Source organism: Athene noctua, chromosome Z (genome assembly GCF_965140245.1).
Source record: "Athene noctua chromosome Z, bAthNoc1.hap1.1, whole genome shotgun sequence".
NCBI classification, from domain to species: Eukaryota; Metazoa; Chordata; class Aves; order Strigiformes; family Strigidae; genus Athene; species Athene noctua.
In genome coordinates this window covers 65,254,382-65,274,603 of record NC_134077.1, presented here as the reverse complement: position 1 = coordinate 65,274,603, position 20,222 = coordinate 65,254,382, and the positions used below count along the sequence as shown (strand labels likewise).

The 20,222-nt window shown below is 41.6% G+C and overlaps 1 protein-coding gene across 1 annotated transcript in view; it reads right to left on the bottom strand.

Annotated features, from left to right (window-relative positions):
• Positions 1-8,280, bottom strand: part of TTC39B (tetratricopeptide repeat domain 39B) — an 83,898-nt gene extending 75,618 nt beyond the window's left edge. The window contains exon 1 of the mRNA XM_074931576.1: positions 8,189-8,280. Within this exon, the coding sequence (XP_074787677.1) occupies positions 8,189-8,236 (48 nt within the window). The 5' untranslated portion in view covers positions 8,237-8,280. The remainder of the gene's footprint in view (positions 1-8,188) is intronic.
• Positions 8,281-20,222: the final 11,942 nt, after the last annotated feature.

Here is a 20,222-nt window from a genome sequence, read left to right as displayed (position 1 = left end):
CCTTCTAGAATTGACTGGCCACAAGCTGCCCTGTATTTTCCACTGATAGAGGGAGCTATAGCCATATATAGCTCTTTAATCCAAATTACATTAAAAGACACAGACACTGAGCTGCTGCTGAACCTCTCTTTCCCGAGGTTTTAGAGAGGTTTTGCTTAAGCTCAGTAGAACGCAGCTTAACAGAGCCAGCCCGTTCAGTGGTGTCAAGTAACAGTACACAGGCAGATCTGTTTAACTGGATTTTCCAGAGTCGCACATATATTGCATGCTAAGATTCTCCATCTGGACACGGCACAGATTTAGATATTCTTTAACACTGCATTTAAAGAGTCTTACCTTAAAGTTCTTCCTCTGGTCTAAGTCACACACTTGAATTTAACTAAACTGCTTTGTACTCACAGTGTAGTTCCTATGCTTTTCACACTTCCCTTGATGAAGAACATAATAACTAACAGTGATCAATACATGATAAAGCTGTACAGATATAATAATTAAATTAAAGAGGCTGAAACATTCCTCCCCTCATGTTCTCCCTTCATGAAGTTAATAGGATTACTTTTCAAAATATTTTTCTTGCTGGGAAGGCCCTAGCAAACTATACTTTATGAAGTATTGATCATACTACATTTTATTAAAAAAATAAGTCAAAAAGCACTGAGGCTTCACATCATGCACTATGACTATTTTCAAAGTCATTATTTGTAAACTCTTTTCATGACAAATTATTGTCTCCCCAAATTACAGTGGTAAAGTTTTATAGAGAATGTGGAATACTTCAGTTTTTGATATGTTTCTTCAGCACCTTCTAGCCAGGCAAGCTACAAGAACGCTAAAGATCTGTGTAAACTTGCCTCATCTAAAAAGACTCTTTACAAAGCCAGAACTGGTAATTCTACATCTTCACAGAATTTTCAGCAGCAAGCTCAGATTTTGTCACAGGATCTTAGAGTAGCCCTTTAATACTGAATTACTACTCATACTTCTTTTAAAAATTAAAAGATTAAAGGAAAAAAGTAACTTTCTCCAGCCCTGGAAGCTTACTAAGTTTGCAGAAAAGAAAAAAAAAAACACCAAAACCAACCAAACCATGACATAGAGTGCAAGTTTAGCTAGCTGCCCCACTAGATTTGCTATCAACAGTCCTGAGAGAACCCAGATTAAACATCTTCCTAGTCCATTATTTCTTGGTAAAAATAAAAGCCAGTGTGACATTTTCTACCTTTATAATCACACTTCCCTCAACTAAAGCTAATAGGAGTATTTCTCGTTTAATCTGCCCATCTACTACTATTTACAGCCACCTACTAAACACTGTGCTTCTTAGAAAAAATAGTACTGCAAATAGGTGCCAGACACAGAAATTACTGTCTTCAGAAACAGGTTTCCTCCAAACCTCCTCTCTGTTTTGATGACAGACTGTCCTTGTACATCCTCCATAAGAGGATTTCTGAAAAGCAAGAGTGCATGTGATGCTGGCTCCGGGGGATGAGAAGGTATCAACTCAGTCCTGCACACTCAGACACTGGCTTGCAAAGTTTATTTACTATTCTGTTGCACAGTGAATGCATAAGAGAAGTGGAATAAAAACATGATACACTCACTGCATTATAACAAAAAATATCACTGCTACTAAGGTCTCAAGTATTAGAATATCTTGCCTTACTATATAGTAACAGCACTGGTTCCTTACTCCAGAATAAGATGACAGTTAAATCTTCTCGATAAGAAAATCTTTCGTTTAGCACCTGGTGTTTGGGCATAAATCCACAGGCCCGTGATACTTACTATTGACTTAGCTGAAATGTTTTTTGAACCTCAGAGGGCTTAGAAAAGCAGAAGAAGAAATTTTCAGCACTCATACAAATTCACATATTTCTGACTATCTAAGCAGTCACACCTGACCACCAATACCACAAAGGCCCTGGACTCCAGGGTCCAGGCTCAAGACAGAACACACATCAACAGCAGCACACAACAACCTCTGAAAGCCAATTCTCAGGTCTTCAGTTGCACAGTTTTGCTCTCTTTTCAAAATGATCCACTATTTCTGCTCCATCAAGTATAATATTATTTCTATTAACCCAGAAGAAACAGCATGTTTGAAAATCACTGCCCACCAGATGGACGTGATCTGTCAGGCTGTATTCTTGCCAGCCTGTCACCAGCAGCTATGTTCTTATCTCCACCTTCTGTGCTGGTGCCACACAAGAAGAAAAAGCCCTATTAGTTATCTGAAACCTTCTTTGCTATTGCAAGTCCTTTATGTTAGGTAAATTATCAGAGACTTACTTAACAAGACAGGAGGCATAAAATCATACATGCTTATCACCTACTCATACGTTGAATCATCCTAACCCATGCTGCTATGTAAAATGCATCTGCCAAGAAGCAATTAAGTTCCTTTTCTCTTTCAACATTCAACCTCTTTGCCAAGAGAGGGGCTCAACAAGAATCTACCCAAGCTGTGTCACTGACCTCTAGCAATCTGAACAAGCCCATCAGGTCTAGAGGTTTTTCCAAGCATATTGGCTCCAAAACACCAGCAAAATAGAAGAACACACATTTGCAGAAACAAACATGCTTCCACAAAGTCTTAAATCACAACACAGATTTACTGGAACTACAAGAAGCAATCTATCCCCCTTTAAGTAAAAGAACTTACCTTTCCATACAGTGGATGGCAACCTTTTAGCTACAATTACCAAGACGGCTGTACCCCTAGGGACAGTAACTTCCACTGCTCAGAGTAAAGGCTTCATTAAAAGATATTAGATATTGCTTTCCACAACAGAATAGCAGCAGTTAAATAGCCAAAGAAACCCCAAAACTTTAAGAAAAAAAACCTGACTCTTCCTTTTTGCTCTACTTTTTTCCATCTATATACAAAACAAGTATCACCACCTCTCACCCACCCCCAAAAACACACAGAAGGCAAATTGTAACAGACAAATTCACTTCATAAATACTTAAGTCTCCCAGAAGTTTTATCTGTCAGTTCTGCCTCCCTAAGAAGCATCTGGTTCTTTTCACAGTAACCCCACCTTTTCCCATATCCCGTGTATCTTTTATCCCTTACTGAGGAGAACAGCACACTGATAATCCAAAGTGAACATTAAACAAGGAAGTTTAATTGGAACATGTTACATACACTTCCTTTTCTCCTCTAGGAAACCAATAAAGACTTAAGCCACACTTCTTTTTAATCTGCCCGACTTTCAAAACTGGTCACAGTCAATGACAGGGCTCAAATTGATGAACTGAAGCGAGCACTAGGAAGCCAAATAAATGGAAAAATGTGAAAAAAAAAAAAAAAGTAGCCATCTCAGAACAACACTGGTAATACAACATTGGAGTACACATCCTTAAATTGAATGGGTGGTCACACAGAAGAATAATACCTCTCAAGAGGTATGCCCACAGGTAAAACAGATTTATTTGAAATAAGGAACCTCAGAATGGAGACAATAAACTAATTTTATTTAGTAAAGAAGAAATTACTAGTCATGCTTAGTTTTCCCCTCGTCCTGTTCTCATCTGTGCTGCTGGAAGAGCTTGTCCCTCATCTTAGATATAAGTGTGCTCTGACAGTAGGAGAGCCCAAAACAAGAACAGGAGAAACAGATGAGCTATGTGCCAAGCACATGCCTTTTGCAATAAGCTGACAAAAGGAGTTCAAATTTCACATTCCTCAGTTGCACAACATCTACTTATCAAAGAGACAAACTCACACAAATCAGATTAGCATGTTTCAAAAACAATCATCTTTCATGAGAGGAACTGCCCTCATGACCCCTTCCTAACTCCATATTCCAAACACATTCACTTTTTAAGATGAAAAAGGCACCATAGTGGCCTGTTACCAGCTTCTCAGTCTCCAGCAGAGTACAGCTACCACCATTTCTCACCTCTCAGGCTGAAATTACCAAACAAAACGGGTAAAGAATCCTCAAGGTAAACATGAGACAACAGCCAGTGCTGCATAGTTCTACGATTTATTCTTAAGTACATTATAATATTAAGCCACTGGTGGAAAGTAGCACAGCACTATCAAGTTCTTTGATCGTAAGTGCAGCAGCTACTGGATGAAAAGCTTGAGTACTTAAACAGAGTATTAACCAGTACTATCCAGCTTTTGAGTTAATGATAATGCTGGTTTCATTTTGAAATTAGCTCTGAAGATAAACTGTCCAGGCTGATAAAGTCAGCCTATATAGTGTCTGTCCCTGCTTGAGCAGTTCAATAAAGTACAGCATGCATCATCAGACCTTCATTACCTAAGTTGTCCTTAATAGTTTAGTTTAGAGCTGAATTGGCCAAGCTATCCTTAATACAAGCCTTAGAGTTAACCACAGCAAGGGCACCAAATCACTTTCAGTCTCTGTATAATCCTTAGTCTGGCTGACTGTAGCCAAACAAGGCATTTTTTTAGCAACTAGATACTTCTTGATCATGATCCTTTCTGTCTGGCCACAACCCTTACTTAGACGCACAAAGGCCAAGGCTGGGCTTAGTTTTTGGTTTTTGGTGTTTTGTTTTTTTTTTTTTATTAATGGATGGGGAATCCCCAAGTAACCAATTAAGCTGGCTTTAAGACTTTGAAAAATCAAGGCAGCATAAACTGAACTTAATGGGAAGAAGATCTGACCCACTATTTTAAGTAATCTTTAGACAGTGGGGGGGGAGGGGGGGGGCAGGAAGAAGGCTTAACGTTTTGCTTAAAGACTCTGTAGTGGCTGGGAGAGCTATTTTGCTCTTAAAGTTAAGCGTATCTGTCCTAGATTTGCAACCTGTTCTAAAAAAATACTAGTATGAGTACTTCTGGTTGGTGAATTTAGGGTCATATAGTGGTTTAAGTGCTGATGGTATATCACAATCTGAGTTCACAACTGGGCACACCACAGGCAGGCACTTTCACTCTGATCATGCAGCATCCAGGAAACTGCTTCAGAGTAGAGGGTGACCACATGGGAAACAACACTGGGAAACACAGGAAAATCCTGAATTTAATAACCATCTGTTTTCCCAGATCAGCATATGCATAACACTATGTCATTAATACAGCCTCTTAGGCTTAGGTCTCAAATTTCTGTTGGTATTTTTTTTGTAAAAAAAAAAAAAACAAAAAACCCAACACTGGGCTACTGTATTTGCATTAGCTGGGAAAAAATAACCCACAAGACTTGTTTACACTTCATACCACTTCCTCTCCATGCCCAGTAGAAAGCCACAGCTGCAGAACCACGAGGTATAAATCAGCAAAAAAATTAAATTAGGATAAACACGATAGCTGGTGTTTCCTTGAACTGCAGGAAGCATAAGGGAAACTACAAATTTTATTCATCAGTGACTACAGCAGGGGGCAGCTATCTGCTACCTTAAGCTTGGACTTTAGAAGCACAGTTCTTGATGGTTAGCATCCTGTTCAGTAGGAAACAACTTCAAGGTTTAGCTTAACATATCCTTCTTCAAAATTTCAGGCATGAAGAAATATTCACAAGTCCCTGCAAAGCAAAATTCTATGCTAAAAACTATGTCCATATAATGCTAAGCATGTATACTTAAATCAGGAAGCAGAGCTCCCATCTGCCATGTTCCATGTAAACAACATTATTTAGATGCATGCAGCTCTTCAGAACAAAGCTAACAGTAACATTCCCCAACATCATAACCATTGCAAACACTTTAAAAAAAAAACACACACTTAAAACCAACTCTCGCTTGCATGAAGCGCTGAAATAGCACTTATTAGCAAAGAGATTGTTGTGAACCTGTAGGCAAAGGCAGCCCTACAGTGGTCTACTAGACCAGTGGTTCTCAACCTGTGGTGCCACAATACTGTCACAGGTGGTCTGCGAAGGCTTAAAGCAGGGGTGGAAGAGTGCTGATGCTATTATTTTAAATTTATATGGAATCACTGCAATAAAGATAAAAGGAGTGTGTGCATTAACAGATTAACTTATTTCCCCTTCTCTCCAATTTTGAAGACCCTTCATGAGAAAACTGAAGTAAATACTTGATGCAGTCTAGTGCTTCAAATCTTTAATTAAGTCTTGGTGGTCCATGGCCACAAAAGGTATTTAAAGGGGGTCAATGGTGAAGGAAGGTTTGAGAACCCCTGGTCTAGTCAACTTCTGTTACAGAAGCAGTGACCTTCCCCAAGATCAAGCCTACATCTATCCTCCCTTTCTGAACTCTGGGATCTTGCCAGGAAAAATCCAAGCACTCGCTCCATTATCAACTCTGGTCTGTTTCAGACTCCAGAGAATCAAGCTCAAGTCTCTGCAAAGACCTTGAGGTCTTTCAAGCCCATCTGGAGAAAGCTTTGCACTTTTTGCAGACTACTGCTCAAATAAAACCTCTTCCAGGTGCTTTTATGCCTACCTTTCCATCTGTTTGCATGGCAGTTTATTTTCTTCAAACAAATCATTGATACTTAACAGCGAACTCCGTGAAGAATATTCTTCCCTATTGTTTGTACAGTGTAGCTGGGCTACAACTAAGTTGCTAAATACCTGTTTTAACAATTGTGATGTCCAACTACTTGCTTCCTGAGGAGCAGCATGAGTTTGTTAATGTCTTCTTCTCACTGGTACTACTCCTTATATCAGAAACAGATCTCAGCTCCGTAAAAATCACTCTATGATTCTGCTGTGATTCACTCACCCCAGCATACAATGAGATTTAAGTATTTCACATCCTCTTCACATTATGCCTCCGCACTATAACCTTAGGAAGTATTAACTTTTATAGCATGCTCTGAAATACAGACTAGCATACACCCCACCTTTCAACTGAGAAAAAGAATAAGTGGGTTTTTATCATCTCTTCCAAGAGCAGCTTCTGCAACTGCCAAATACAAAACATGATGCAAGGGAACCACACAGCACACTAAATCCTACATACGTGTTTGTCAGTTGCCCTGTTGTATGGAACACTGTCTCACCTCAGAAACCAGGCGCTGGTTACATGCCTGTTTTCAAAATTCATCCTAACAAGGGGGTTTTTTTAATACAAACCCCAAACAAACAAAAAACCCACAAAACTATTATGTAATCATAGAATTCGTAAGTTTTCTTCAGCAAAGTTTGGCCGGAGGCATGCCTTACAAATCTTTTTGAAGAAGGTTCTGAATGCACACAACGCTAAAATCGCTCATTTTAGACTGTACAGTCAGAAATCAAGTCAATGTACCCACACATGCATGCCAGGACTGCGATCTGCTCTGTTTAAGAGCACCCTCCAGTTAAAACTGCCTCGGTTTTGCAGTACCCTTCTCAAAAGCTAGTCTAGGAGATCCCTTACTATCACCAGCTTTCTGAGACGTGCTGTCAAACGAATGCTGCTAGTGGCGTTTTTTGGACTGAGAGGATACAAAGAAAATCTGAAAGTTCAGGTGATCGTTTGACGGTATTTGTGTTTGGGCTGTTTAAAGGACCTTTAACAAAAGCAACCGGAAAATTATAAACTCCAGCCTATAAAGCATCTTTTCTCAACTACCGTTCTGCCCGATTTCACTTCCCGGACACAAAACCCGCCCAAACCGCCCGTGGCAGACCCCACGCACACAGGGCAGTAACGTTTTCCGTGGGGCCCGTCTCTGCCGCCCAAGAGAACCCGGCGGCGCAGCTACGCCAAACTTTCGGGCGCGCCGCAGGCAGCGCTGCTGCCCGCACACTCGCCCCGCCGGCAGCGCGATGCGCGGGAGATGCGCGGGGGCCGCGCCGCCCGCCACCGGCAAGCGCCCGCGTCAGAGAGGCGGCGCGGCCAACTCGCCCGGAGCGGCGGAGGAGCGCGGCGCCGACGCGGACCTGCGGTTAAAGAAAAAAAAAAAAAAAAACAAACCAAAAAACTAGAAGACAAGGAAGGAAAAAAAAGAAAAAGACGAAGAAGAAGGAAAACAAAACCAAAGGCGGGTGGCGGGGGAGAGGACCGCCCGTGGCCCCGCCGCCGGTATAACTTCCCCCAACTGCCGGCGGCCGGGCCGGGCCTAGCCTGCCCTGCCCTGGCCCGCCCCGCGAGAGGGCGGCTGCCCCCCTTGCCGCCCGCCCGGCCCCCGCGCCGCGCAGGTGGGCGCTCGGGATGCCGGCGGCGCCGGGCCCCCGCCCGCGCCTCCCCCGCCGCCACGCCGGCAGGGACGACCGGCCGCTGCCCGCACGCCGAAGCGCTCTCGCCGCGTCCCTCCTGTTACCTCCTCGCCGCCGCCGCTCTCCTCCGGGCCGTTTCCTACGCTCGCCATGTTCCCGCTCCGCTGCCCGCCGCGATGACTGCGCCCGCCGCGCCCCGTCCCGCTCCCCACCACCCGGCGGCGGTCCCCGGTCCCCGCCCCGCCGCGCTTCCCGGCCGCCCCCGCTCGCCTCGGCCCGGCCCCCAGCCCCGGCCGTCCGCGCGGGACCGCGCTCGCCGCCGCCCCACAACTCCGGTGGCCGCGCCCCCTCATTTGCATCGCAGGCCCCGCCCGCGCCGGTCGTGCCCCGTCGCTCGCGCGGCGCCCCGGCTGCCCCTCGGCCCTGCGCCGCCCGCCCTGGCCGGGCTCCGGAGCCGCCTCCCGACCGCGGCGGCGGGGGTCCCCGCGGCGCCGTCCCGAGCCCTTGGGTCGGGCAGAGGACGCGGCTGGCCGGCTCGGCCTTTGGAGCGTCGTCCCGAAGTCACGCCGCGGCCGTCTCCCCCGGTGAGGCCGCGCTCCTTCCTGCCCGGCCGCCCCGCGGCTTGCGGCCCCTTCAGGCGGGCCTGCAGTCCCCTCCGTCACCTGAGCGGTGCCCGCTACCCCCGACCCGCCGTGCCGGACTGCAGCCTCTCTTGCCCTCGGGCCCTGTAGAAGAGCTGCCCCACCATGCTGACTGCTTACTTGGGAAGGAAGTTCGCAAAGCCGCTGGCTCCCTGAGAAGGACTGTTAGCTTCCCCCAGCCTGCCTTATCCTGTTGTTAGTTCTCATTATCATAATGCTCTTTGCTAAAACTCTACCGGTTTCCACTTTTCCCTCTCCTGCGAGCTGAGGTCAAGTTCTTCTAAAAAGTAGGTGGTATGATGCCCGTCTCCACTTCCTACAGGTCACTGTGCTGTCGCAGCACCTGCTAAAACACACACGTAATTTTGATCCACTAGCTTTGATTAGAACCAGAGAAAGATGAAGAGAGAAGGAAAAGAGGTTTGGCTACCCAGGAGGTAGATGGAGTCTAAGGGCTTTTTGCAAGTTTTGAGATTAAAGTCTAGAGGTGAGCAAGGTCCTTCAGATTAAGAAGAGGCAGAAGTACAGGCTTTCAATGTAGGGTAGTAGCTTAAGTGTCCCCATTAGTCTTAGGCAGACTGTACTGCTGTACCCACTCTACTATCTTCACCCAGCCAAGCTAAGTAAAAGGGGGAGGGGAACCTGACTTGAATTTGTTCATCTGTCTTGCAAGGTTGCACTCTTTTCATTTAAGGTGTCACAGAGACACTGTTCTCCCATAATCCTATTGCACTTGCTTATATTTCTTCACTGGCAACCTGTTGGAAGATACTCTAGTTATATTAACATACTCCTCCAGGACTGATCTGGAGCACATGAAACATACCAGTAGTGCAAATGCAGTAGACAGGCCCCTGCATGCTTTGGATTTGACTCACACCAACAGTCATGTCTGCCCACACAGCTCCACCTGAAACTTATGTTACATTTGCATCAGAACTTTATACTGTTCACAAGAATTATACAAGTTATCACTCTATGTTGAAGGCATGAGTCCCTTTCTATTTTTCTGTTCCAAAGGCAACCCCTTTGAGATGTCCTTTTCCTTAGAATGGCAGACTACCTCGATTTCAAAAACAATGTTTAACCAGTGTTATTCTACCACAGAATACTATGCGATACATAGTATATGAGTAGGATAGCTAACACATAAGGTCTCCAAGTTCTAGAAACACAGTCTTTAAAGATGAAAACCAGTTATATCATCCCACACACCTAGGCGGTTATGCACTGCCAGTTCTAGCTACAGAGAATAAAAACTTAGTCTGATCTCTTACATTCTTGTAGAAACTGTTAATGGACTATAGCACCAGTGCTTTTAGAGTTAGGCTGGGAAAATCACACCAATGTGCAGAGTTTGCAGTCATGAGTAGTTATTCTATGCATGGGAGACATAACTGCATGAGTCAGAGGTTCAGTTAATATACTCAGCAAGTTAAAGACCAAGGTCTAATTCAACACTGCTTTGTCGTGATTAGCCCTTGATAGGTTTCATTTATATTGTTGTATTCTTCCCTCCTCACCAAGTCATTTAGCTCATTTATTCTCCTTTGGCAGATTTAAGGCTATATCTATCAGTGACCTTTCTCTGGTCAGAACAAAGATGCGTACTGAAATAATCATAGTAGAGATAAAAACATCATATCATTCCTGACCCAGGTAGCTAAGACATGAAAATTGCTGCTGATGTCTGAGTACAAGCTCTGTGAATGGCAGAGTCACTACTGAGTTCTGCTTGGTCTTTGACAGGCTGCCAGGGCATGCTCCCATTTAAGTCATTGTAACAATAGTCAAAAGAGCGTCTTAACGCCCCTCCCCTGATGGCTTTAATCAGTTTAATAATTCTTCCCCTTCTCCCTTAGAATGTAAGTATTAAAGAAAAGCCTTGCAAATTCCTCTTCTTCTTACAGTTTTCCATTTGTAAAAAAATTTAAAACCACAACTTCTGAAGGAATACGGATAAGAATTAATAGGTCTTAACCCTCTGGGAAGAGAAGCCTGCTGCAGTTCCCAGCCAGCTCTAGTTTCTGTCCATTTGACTGTAGGTATCTTTGCTGCAAGAATTAGGAAGACTATGAGCTGATTACTAATCTTTCAGAGAGCATTCAGAGAGCATTCCAGTGGACATGTTGAAAGGATTTTGCTGAGATCTGGCAGGGGAGGCAAGACCTTGAGAGTCCATTCCCCTCTGGCTGGCACAGCTCTATAGATATCCCACCTAGTAAAAGCTCACCTACATTTTCCCCTGTCTGCAGAGACATCATCTGCATGCTGCTGTGTTAACACTACCCGGATATTTGATAGCTCTGCTAGTGTTTCCTTCTGCAGTACAGCTATTCGCTGGGAATTTGCCTCATAAGAGTTTATGGGACAGTGGGGACAAAGATAGACTTTTTTCAGCTTCTGTAATCAAATACAGACCTAACAAGGATGAAAGTCCTATTCTGCCCCTCATGATCAGATAATATAGAAGAATACAATCAACTTCAGTATAAACACTTGGTATGGATCTAGTTTCTTGAGGACTAGAAAATAGTCTTTGAGAACAGGCTCACTGTAAAAGAAGCTGAGGAAGTTGCCTTGGCACTCCTGCAGATACTTTCAAGTAGAGTTACACTGTCTCAGACTCACCCAAACAGAAGAACACTAGATAACAATCATTAAACAATTAGCAGATTCCCTGATGGAGGTAGGGCAAATGAGCAAGACAGAAACCAAGTCCCACCTAGTTCCAGAAGTATTGTTTCACAAAAGTACCTATTAGAACAATGAGTACCCTGACCAGTACAAGCTGTGTGTGAAACTACCCACATAAATATGCTGTGAAAGATTTGCTGAGAGAGTAAGAATCACCTACAGTTGAGGAATACCTTTCAAGAGCAAGAGACTGAAATTTCTTACTGCTGCACTGAGTTAGACGCCCGCTAAGCAAAAAAAAAAAAAAAAAAAAAAATTTAAAATGCAATAACTTAGCAGAGATAACTAATTCACAAAAACCCTATTAAAAAAGCAAGACATAACAGCCAAGAGAGAAAAAATCATGAGGGCGTATTTCCTTATGGATTATAACAGCCATGTCGTAACCTCTAGGCAATTATTTTTTTTTTTAGCCAGCACTAATTTTGCCAATTAAGATGAAGCAATGCCTCTTCTTGACAGGGACCGGTATCAAAATATTGTTTCTTCACACAAGCTGAGCCAGTCTGTGGCTCGCAAATAGTATTTCAGAGATTACTATAGCAACTGCAGTAACGCCTTTAGAGTCAAAACACATGAGAGTGCATTGATGCGTACATGTAGCTGTATGAGAAGGCTAAGTTGATTTCAAGATTATTTTCTTGACAACTGGCCCCTTCCTGCACACACACACGGTTCTTTGCCACTATCCAGCCCTGCAACAGCCAGTCTTAAGTTTTACCTTAGTCTGTAGAAGGTGTATTAACTCTGCGTCCCAGCACCTGTTTTCCCGCACCCAACTGTAAGGAGAGGTTAGCAAACCACAGAGCCGCTCACCTTTTCAGTAAATGTAACAGTTAAAGTTACTAAAAAAAAGGAAAGTCAGTGTCCTCAAAATAGGTTCTCCAGTCTCAGGCCCCAACAAAAGTTTATAAGGAACTGAACCAAGCACAGCAACATACACTTTTTATGAAAGACATAACAGAAAGCAGTTTCTCCAAGACACCTCTTGGCATGCATGGAAGTAGTACTATGATGCAGAGTATTCATGTACTGCAGAGACTACAGATACAGACATGAAGTAAAATTTAAAGTACTGGGCTGTTGCTGTTAGGAGTGAATCTTTTCTACCCTCCATAAGCTGCTTGATCTAAACTCTGCTTGTTAGACCTCTCAAGAACTTTATTTGGAAGTGAAGAACCTAGGGATTGTTTCTTTGACAAATATATTGATGCAGTATTTTTATTTAATTACTTAGACTTTCACCTTCTATTAGACACTTTTAGAGAGCCACAGTGGTTTCAAACTCCTAGACCATGTTTCCATACTTAAAAGTTGTAGCCATCTTGAAGTAGAGCCACCATTTCCTTCGGTCAGTCAGCCATATTTCCTTTCCCTCACCATACTAGCATGTAGCAAATATTGTAGTGGTGAAAAGACATACAAAACTGCTAGTTTATGTGCCCAAAACCAGAAGAGGGTTGATCAAGCAGTTGTCAGACATTTCCACATAAACAGGATCCTGAATGATGTCCACAAGTAAGCTTCCTTTACTTAGGGAAGCCCTGCCTCTTTCCCAAAGCCAGGGAAAGAACAGTAATGATCTTTGGACAGTGGTTTTCCTCAGTTACCATGTGACTTAGCTCTGTGTATCTAAGACAGGTTGTATTAGTGATCCCTAGTGAAAGCATAATGCAATAAAATAGCCTTTTCATTCAGCCTCTAGTGCTTTTACCAGTGTATCTACACAGAGTTCATTTGCATACTGGTTTCTAGGATCACTTCTGCAGGTGCCACCTCTAATTTGTAGGCTATATTTGGATTATTTTGTGCCTCCTTTTGTCACCTTCTTAAAGAAGAACCCTAAAAAATGTCATTCAGGTGAAGTCAAGATATTCTTAGGCTGACACGATTTAAATTGGATCTATCCACAGCCAGTGAACAACTTTCACAGCGGTGTAATAAGGTAAGTCAGGGAATGCTTCAGGTTTGAAGTGACCTCAGGTAGTCACCTGATCCACCCACTGCTGAAAGTACAGCCAGGCTCAAGGTCAGAGCAGGTTGCTTATACTGCATTATACAAGTGCCTTAACAGAGAACACCTAATACAGCACATAAATATGGACCTCCAAGCAAAATATCAGAGTATTTAGTCAGACTTAGTAGGATGATACATCAGGAAATTGGTAAGCCATGCAGAGTAATAAATAGCAATAAACAAAGCAAACAAAAAAACCCAACCACAAAACACTACAGCTTTTAGTATCTCTTGGGAGGTTTAAAGTCACCCCATTTTCTATGATTCTAGACAACAGAGACCTGATACTTCTCTACATTTGGAAGCACAGATAAGCATCCTATCACCTATACAACTTCTCTTCAAGATATATTTACTGATCAGCATTGTCTCTTCTCAACATAGATATCCCATCCCATCCCATCCCACTCTCTGACATTCCATTCCATTTCCCCCTAAAAAAAAAAAAAAAAAAAAAAAAAAGGGAAAAGTTATCTTAGCTTTTTCCTGTTTGTTCCCTTCTCTGCTCATTCATCCAAGGAAGAACATTTTCTAGCAGGTGCTTAAGGGGCCCCAGCTATAACTCCTTCCTTTAGGCCAGACGATTAACCCTTTCCTGCTCTACAGCAGATGGTACATTTATCTTGGTATGATATGTCTCATCTCTTTGCGGTTTTCTTCCCTTCTCGCCTCTCCTTTACAGCTAAGCAGTTTCCTGCTCTTTCAGCAAGATATTCTCTGTCCTTCTCCCAGCCCTATCTCTAAGCTTCTTCCTGTTTATCGTTACATTTCATCTTATTTATTTTCACTGGAAGTATTTCAATTTTCCTTCTCCCAGCCTCTTGTGAAAGTGCATGTTTCAGAGAATTATAGAGTATTAAAGATCAGAAATAACCTCTGCAACTGTTCTCATCCAACTGTCCATTTTTTTAAAGATATAAAATGCCACACTAAATTACGGTATTTGTTTAGAAAATACATTAATGTGTCATCGCTCCCCCTGATACTAGCATGATGCTTGATGTTTGCATGGTATATTGTGAATGATCACCTCTTCTTGCAGAATGTCTTGTTAAATAAACCCTTAAGGATGTTGGTTCATTGCTGCCATTTAATAGGGTTAATTTTTAACTGACTCTTTTTTTCCCTGTGAAACCTTTGGTCTTACTAACAGTCTAAACTGTGTTTTGTCATGTTGTACTTTTATTAGCTTCAAGAAATGGAGCAGTTTACCTGTAAATCCTCTAACAGCTAGAGCCAATGGCACCTTTGAAATTATATTATTTATGTAGCTGAATTCTTTCCATGTCTTTTTTTCACATACTGTACTATTTGTACCAGAAAAAGCAAAGGAAAAATGTCTAACTTCACCTTACAGAAATGTTCTTTGCCTCACTAACAAAAGTTTTAAAAGTTAAATTTGCCAGAAAAATATGTTACATCTTTTGTCTATTCATTTGTTATTCTTTTATTGCTCTGAAAACAACATGTTCTGGATTGAACCATCTGAACAGATGGTTGTTATGTATCCAAGTCATCAGGGAATGAAAATGCCTGAATGCAACCCCTTACTCCTCCCCATAAAAAAAATCCCCCAAACCAAACCCAAAATGTCACATATACATAACAATGTTCTTGTTCTCACAGGAAAGAGGAATTGTATCTGAGTGAGGATCCTATGACTTAATGATTGGACAGCAATTTATAATTGCTAAATTGTACCCAAAGGCCTTCCCTTCACACTGCAGGAAAACAGATATATTTATTTATTTTATTTACTTGTATTTTAACTCCTCTTAACTGATGTAATATCCACATTACAGGTACTTTTTCTAAAAAGCAAAGAACTGCAAAACAGACACATGCTTCTTTCCTCTTGTCATGTAGGCTGCCATATTCAGAAGCTCCTACTGTAATGTCAAGACTAGGTCCCCCTTGACCCAGTGAAAAGATTCTGCTGCAGATTGGGTAAGGACTGTCTCTGTGCTTTGCAGATAAATGCATATACATTTAGCTGAGAAAAGGCTAAGATGTCTTATCTGAGGATATAAACCTTGTTCAGTGCATCATGGCATTTGGCCAGTATATTAATAAGGGCTCTTGAAGTTTGAGTATAACTCTTCTGGCTCCAAAATTCCACATTAGCCAATGGAGAGAATGACAAGTGTTAAGAATAATATAAGATGTTTACTCTCCTACTAATATTTATTAGAGTGAATAGTATTCATTAATAACTTAAGTACTGTGGGTTTCAAATACTCTATTTCTAGAGTTTACTTTGAATTTTAACTGTATTGGTGATTTAATTGGTTTAATTCAAGCCACTTGTTATTTAAGAAGCCCTAAAACTGCATGACTTTTAGATAACCAGTTTCTTTAAAATGCTTTTATTTCCTTTATCAGCTAAAATTTAATAAACAGAGCATGGACAGTTACAGATAAACCCAAGCTTGCCTTGTCCACACTTTACTCTGGTTTTATCTGATCTAGCTCTTAATCAAAAGCCCAGTAGGCATGCTAGTATGATGCTGTGCCCAAACCAGTATCCTTCCATGCCAGATTAGTGTGCAGCAGTTTTCAAATGTTCCTCGATTCGAGTTGAAAGTATGCGTTCTTTATCAAAATTTTCACGTAGTACTTTGTGGCAGCTCACTTGGTCAATGATTTGGCAGACTACATGAAAGAACTGAGAAACAAAAATAACTACTTCAAAAAGGGATCTGAGGATGAGTGGATTTGTGGGGGACTTTGCAGAAAAGGCATCTGGTGAATTTAGTCTTTTTGTAATTAATTTTGGGCTTCCTACAGAAATGAGCTAATACATCCTGTAGAAATCTCTCCTGTAGCTATGCTCTGCGTACCCTGTAGCTATGCTGAGTGTACTCAGGGTGTGCATTTGCTTTAATTTGATCCAGTCATAAAACCAGTAAAAATTCTCCTGGGTGGAAGGAATTCAGATGGATGTTTCTATTTGCAATGAAGATAAATTCTCTTAAGTAATTCTGACTTGATCAATATTCTCAGCACTGTGTGGTGCAAGTTCAGGAGATGTTAAAACATGAAATAAAGGGTAGATATTTCCCAAGTAATCATTTCTCTTACTGGCCACATAGAACCAAAAGAGAATTTCTGTTCGTGAACAAGCAAAATACCAAACAAGTTGAAGAGCATGTAGTCAGGGACTACTAGACTGTATACAAGCTATGAAGAAAATGTTTTCTGAATGCTCTTTGATCTGCAGAAAGATCCAAGGAGAAGCTTTCATCTGAGAAATAGACAGGCTGAAGCACACAGGTATTCTGACAAAAAAACTGATGACTATGTCTTTGTCCAAGTCATACAGGATATAAGATCCTTTGGGGGACCAAGTGATTTGGTATTCCTATCAGTTATGCAGTGAATATGTCCTTTGTAAGAACATTAAGGCTCGTATTGTTCAAGAGGCAGCTCAGAATTTTCATAATATTTACAATTTCCATAAAAATAGACAGAACTATTTTAATCGAACAATGAAGTTTTCTAAGAGAACAGATTACATTTGTTTTTCTGTGATGCAGCAGTGTTACTAGTGAATAGACAGTAATATTTTGTCTGTTTCTAGCTTCTGTATCGATGAGCTAAAAATGCTTCCAAAATTATTTTTTACTGAAGAACATAATAACCATTAATAAAAAAAAACAATTTCACTTTTTATTTCCCTTTCTGCTCTCAAAAATTTTAAGAAGGTCAAGTTTAGAATATTTTCCAGTTTTGTATGAGCTATCTTATTTCCCACTTTTAAAAGACCCAATTTTTCTTTAGGATTTTTAAAAATCAGTACATTGCCAGTGTGCTTACTCAGAAAAACACTTCAGCATCATGAAACTAAACCAGGTTGGGCCTTTTCAGCTCCAGCATGTGAAGTGTTGACTCCATTCTCAGAATGTGGGTGCATGAACAAGATACTATGAGAGGTGATTGCACAGTGAGTTAGCAACCAATACAGGACTACTGATCTGAATACTCTCACTTGTGAAAGCTGCAAGACAGTTTTCTTGTGAAGGCCAGTAAGATAAGCAACTTCTCTTTCTTTATTACACAAGTTATTGTTACCTAAAATATTGTAAATTGTCATAGGTTTCTTTACTGTAATTTTGCTTACATGAGTGTGTCTGACATGTCCCTCTATCTATCCTGTCTGTCTGTCTGTCTATCCATCTATCTATCCTGAGTCCTTGTATTCGGCCAAAATTTATGGTATATTTGCTTTATTTAACCAAGCACTTCAGGCATTTTCTAAGCATTTCTCATATTTCATAAGGTTCATAAATATTTATTTTCAATACATGTAGGGGACAAAAAACAGTTAAGCTTTAAGCAGAGTAATTACACTGTATGTATCAGTTTAAGGAAGCCACACAAGGAAGCATATGGCAAAGCAAGCAACAGACTACAACTGCTGTCCATATCCTTGATCTTGCGAACCAGATCAGTCAGTGCTTGGAGGTCATGAAAGACATCTCAAAAAAAGACAGGTTGACTGCAATTGGTGGTGCTGTCCATGCTAGCATGCATAACAAACCTTTCCAAACACTGGTTACAGAGCTTGTTTCACTCAGGCTCCTCAGCACAAAATGGCTTGGCTTCTTCTATGGCAGCAGCAATTCACATTCTCACCCTTCTGGCAGTGGGAGTGGTTGTGCAGTGACTAGCAGTGCAGGAAAACCCCAAGACTGCTTCAAGCTTCAAGCAGCCTTCAATTCTATGGTGCAAGGATATGATGGGATTTTTTCATCTTTGCAACAACCATGGAACTTCCTTCCACACTGAGCCAGTTTACATTTGTTAGATGCGGGCACCATGTATTTTATGAACAGAGATATGCACATGAGGATTTCGTTGTTCTGGAAATCATAAAGTGGTAAGAACAGCTGTGCTTTACGTGTTCCACAAATGTGTTCCTGTTTGTTACCTGAAATGTGAGTGCGCTCTTTAATAACATATTGTTAAAAATATCAAGTCCTAATTTGATCTGACTGATGACATCTGTGGGAAACCTTGGATTTCAAGTATTTTTGCATAATCACATTCACAAATACATATGTAGTCTAGCAGAAACATAATTGTGTTGCAAAATAAATTTTGTGGCTATTCCTGGCTCCAGCACTGGTCAGAAAGACAGTTTGCTCACAGTCTGAAGTCATAGAATCACATAGGTTGGAAAAGACCTTTAAAATCAAGTCCAACCATTAACCTAACACTGCAAAGTCCACAACTAAGCCATGTCCCTAAGTGCCACACCTACACGTCTTTTAAATACCTCCAGGATGGTCACTCAACCACTTTCCTGCGCAGCCTGTTCCAATGCTTGACAACCCTTTTGGTGAAGAAATTTTTCCTAATATCCAGTCTAAACCTCCCTGACACAACTTGAGGCCACTTCTTCTTGTCCTATCTCTTGTTACTTGGGAGAAGAGACTGACACCCACCTCACTACAGCCTCCTTCCAGGTAGTTGTAGAGAGAAATAAGGTCTCCCCTGAGCCTCCTTTTCTCCAGACTAAACAACTCCAGTTCCCTCAGCTGCTCCTCACGGGACTTGTGCTCTAGACCCTGCACCAAGCTTTGTTGTTCTGCTTTAGTAACACTCCAGTGCCTCAATGTCTGTCTTGTAGTGAGGGGCCCAAAACTGAACACAGTTCAAGGTGCGGCCTCACCAGTGCCAATTACAGAGTCAGCTAACATGGAGAAATGGAGAACTCCAAAATGCCAAACTGAGGTGCCCCCAACACCCCCGACACATTGGGGAAATTCATGGGTTTGCCTTTTTTCTAATTTACATTTTGACTGGTTATTGAACATGCACTGGTTATCTGAATACGCAGTCACTGTTAGGGGACAAGGAAGGGTTTGAGGCAGCTAATAAATACTCCCTTACTACTGAAAACAATAATATAGTAATATTTTCAACTACAAGTAAGGCAAGGCATCTTCCAAGCACTAGCTCAGAGAAGTGCTAGATTGCTTAGACCTCAAAAAAAAAAAAATCTGTGCAGACACTTACACCTAGATGAAGACACTCTGAGACTGCAATAGATGGAGAGTGAAAAAGAAAAAAGAAAAGCCTTGGGTTTTGATACTGTTTACAGACTAATGCATGTGGGCGATCTCTTACTGTAAACACAGATGGCTGTGAGCCACAGTAGGTCATGCTGAAAAGCCAAGCATATATTTGCGGACTTCCTATTTCCCACTGAAGCAACGATTACTCAGCAGAAAGGCATATACTTGTAGTCCTTAAAATAAAATCTGTTGGATTAGACAGTTCTGAATAAAATTAAGTTGTAGATGCATCAAGTTGAGGCTTAAGAATGGTGTATCTGATCATGTTTTCATTACTGAGTGCAAATAAGGGCTGCAGATTTAGGTTTCAAAATTTTCTTACAAAGATGGAATAAAAAATTAAATGTCATGGCACATGTGTTCACAAGATTTTATGCCTGATTGAGCTAGTGTGCAAGGTAACCAATCATGGAAAATAAGATAGAGTGCTGGGGTACAGCCACATACAAAGATATAGATGTATAGGAAGGACAAAACAGAAGTTAGAAAACTAGTCTGAAGCTTGAGTAACTAGTTCTACTGCCTGCCCTGGTACATACTGATTGGATGACCCTGTGCTGCCTACCTAGTCCTTCCATGCCACAGTCCTATAATATGGGATAACAAGTCTGGCTTGCATCAGCAGGGTGTCATTAGGATTGGTAGTCTCATAGGTATTTGAATAACCCTGTGAGACCATATAATTATCTAGAATATACATATA